The sequence below is a fragment of the Mus pahari genome, chromosome 14, assembly GCF_900095145.1.
Source record: "Mus pahari chromosome 14, PAHARI_EIJ_v1.1, whole genome shotgun sequence".
NCBI lineage: Eukaryota > Metazoa > Chordata > Mammalia > Rodentia > Muridae > Mus > Mus pahari.
In genome coordinates, this window is record NC_034603.1 from 71,753,088 (window position 1) to 71,756,344 (window position 3,257).

General features: G+C 39.7%; 1 protein-coding gene across 6 annotated transcripts in view; it reads right to left on the reverse strand.

Annotated features, from left to right (window-relative positions):
• The window catches only part of Kansl1 (KAT8 regulatory NSL complex subunit 1), a 131,006-nt gene that overhangs the window by 14,110 nt on the left and 113,639 nt on the right, over positions 1–3,257 (reverse strand). For all 6 annotated transcript variants that reach the window (XM_021211835.1, XM_029546414.1, XM_021211836.2 and 3 more), the window contains one exon: positions 2,119–2,284. In XM_021211835.1, the coding sequence (XP_021067494.1) occupies positions 2,119–2,284 (166 nt within the window). The remainder of the gene's footprint in view (positions 1–2,118; positions 2,285–3,257) is intronic.

Below are 3,257 nucleotides of genomic sequence, written 5' to 3' on the forward strand. Positions count from 1 at the left end.
GGAACTCACTTTGTAGACCAGGCTGGCCTAGAACTCAGAAATCCGCCTGCCTCTGCCTCCCAAGTGCTGGGATTAAAGGCGTGCGCCACCACGCCTGGCTGGTGTTGTGATTCTTAAGTGTGCACCACCACATCTGCCTCTTTTTATTTTAAGAAAGAGTCTATGTAACCAGCAGGTCTCCTGTCTTAGCCTCCCCTTAATAGCTAGGATTGCAGGACTGTACCATAAGGCCTATGCAGCTCAATTTCTTTTGGAAATTGCCAGGCTCAATTTCATATCTGGAAAAATGTAATGGAAGCGCCTAAAATATGCTGAATGTGGAAGACACAACAAAACAAAGAATGGCAGATGATTTTGGTCCCAACAACTCTACAAACTGATAAGGAAATAAAAAAACGAAGAAGAAAAACAAACAAACAAAACACACACAATGCCACAGAATAGCTATCACATTAAAAATTCAAAATGTAGAAGAGAAACCCCAGTAAACACCCCCCAAAAAATAGATAATAAATTTGATGGAAATAGTAGGTTGGGGATGCTGAATGCTTGTGCTCTTAAAGCCCTGGGTCCAATGTCCAGCACCCACATAAACCCAGTATGATGATACACATGCCTGTAATTCCAACGCACTCAAGATGGAGGTAGGAGGATCCTAAGTTCAAAAGTCATTTTGGCTACAGAGTGAGTTTGAGGCTATAGACACATGAGACCCTGACATACTCCCTGTTCCTAAGTGGGGATGGGGAAATCAATAGAACCAAACTCACACTATGGTTTAGTAAGAATGTAACAATTTATAACTTAAAGGAGTCAAAACAATACTAATCTTGGGGGTCTGGAGAGATGGCTCAGCGGTTAAGAGCACTGACTGCTCTGCCAAAGGTCCTGAATTCAAATCCCAGCAACCACATGGTGGCTCACAACCATCCTTAACGAAATCAGACTCCTTCTACTGGAGTGTCTGAAGACAGCTATAATGTACTTACATATAATAAATAAATCTAAAAAACAAAAAATAATACTAATCTTGTCTTTAAAAAAAGTGGGGCAAGGCATGCTGGTTCCTCTCTTTAATCTCAGCACTCAGGAGGCAGAAGCAGGTAGTGAGTTCAAGGCCAACCCGATCTACATAACAAGTTTAGGATAGCCAGGACTACACAGACACCCTGTCTCAAAACAAAATTGTGAGAAATCCCCTACTTTTACACCATCTTTTAGAGAAGAAACTGCAAGAGGGCAAGCCAAAGCAGCTCTAAATACAATGGACAGGAATTGAAGCAATGCAGTCACACGCTGACTTGGTAGTCTTCACTGGTGCACAAAACCATTCAAAGACATTTGCAAATTGGCAACACCTCAGGATGCTATTCATAAAGACTATAGTGAGTATGGTGCCCTCTAAAGTTGGGCATGTCTGTTTCTGAGAACCTTTCAATTTATAAGTTAGGTGCATTCTAATGTGGCCGTTATTTAGACAATAAGAAAATTATCCCAACAGGAACATTATTAAACATGGTAGTTATACCTGTGATTGAAATTGCCTAGATCTCACCTTATTGTTAAGCAGAATATTTTAGAATGGTGTAGTACCTATATGTTCACATTCAGTCCTGTAAATTGAGCTTAGTTATCAATTCTCTTTGTCTAAACCCCAAAACTATGGCTAGAAGTTTAAGTGTTACAAATATATTTTGAATCAAGAAAATTAAAATCTGGTAGGAAAGATAGCATAGCAGTTAAGAGCACTTGTTGCTCTTATAGAAGATCCAGGTTCAGTTCCCAGCACCCACATGGAGGCTCACAATTCCAGTTCCAGATTTGACCTCTGAGCATCAGAAATGCTCCTGGTACACATAGATGTGGCAATACTCACACAAAAAATAAAATAAACAAACCTTGAAAAATTAAAATAAATATAAAGAGTCAGGCTTGGTGGCACACATTTGTAATCCTAGCACTGCTTGGGAGGCTGAGGCAGGAGGTTTACCTTTGCCAGGGTTTTGTTGACAGAAAGTGAGTGATATTATGTATCTGTCCTGACTGGTTTTCTTTCAGCTGGAACCCCTTTAGATCACTGATTAGACTCTATCTAGTAAACTCTGTTGTCTTTCTTACCATCTGGAAATGCTAGCACAGGGTGAACACAGGAGTCCAACTGGGAAAGACGCTCCAACAGAGGTGCTTCATAGTGTATTTCAGGAGGCATGGTGTTCACACTGCCTGAACCACACAGTGCACAAGAGGGATTCACATCACAGCCAGAGCGGACATTACGGTGAACCTGTGAAAAGCAAAACAAAACTGACAATTTGTCTCTGATAAACACAGTGGTGTATGCTTTTGGTCCCAAGCACCTGGATCTCTCCAATCGTCCTCTAACTTCAAAAAACAAAACACAACTTCTGACTATATAATGAAAATAAATTATGTATGTTTAATGTCTCAATTATAATTTCTATATTAGACTAATTCCAAGGATAAATTTTCTTTAAATTTCCTTCACATATAAGGACAAGATAGAGTTAAATGAAATTTAAGTCCTCTAAAGACTTAATTATGTAAACCATTTTTTTCTTTTTCTTTTTTAGATTTTTAAGCTTTGAGACAAAAAGCTGAGATGTCTAAAATGGAATCCCTACAATCTTGTGTTATGAAGAACAGGTCTGCCATTTGCCAAAGTATGACTCAGTTTTCCCTATTGAATGCTGCCTTCTGTTAAGAGGCAAGGTTGTACTGTTTCTCAGATTGCCCTTAAACACCAAAAATCCCTTCTAATTCCCAATGCTAGAGAATAGTAGGTGCACTTTCATAATTATTATGTTTTTTTTTCTGTTTTCCCTTTTTATGAAAATGTGAACAATAACTCACAGAGCCAAGGTTGACCCCCCAAACTCCTAATGCTGGTTGCTTCCTCCTCTACCACCTTACCACCCACCCATCCACATGCTGGGACTAAGTATCCTAAAGATGAGATTGGGTAAATTGAAGGGAAAAATTCTAATATGTTGCAATGGTAGATGCTGCTGGGAGAAAAAGATAATAACTGAATGATTATTTTACCTGAACATCATTAATTACTATTTGATGACAAAATTACCCATCCCACCTACTTAATTAGTGCTGCAGGTCTCAGTCAAAACAAAACAAACAGCCGGGCTTGGTGGCGCATGCCTTTAATCCCAGCACTCGGGAGGCAGAGGCAGGTGGATTTCTGAGTTCGAGGCCAGCCTGGTCTACAAAGTGAGTTCCAGGAC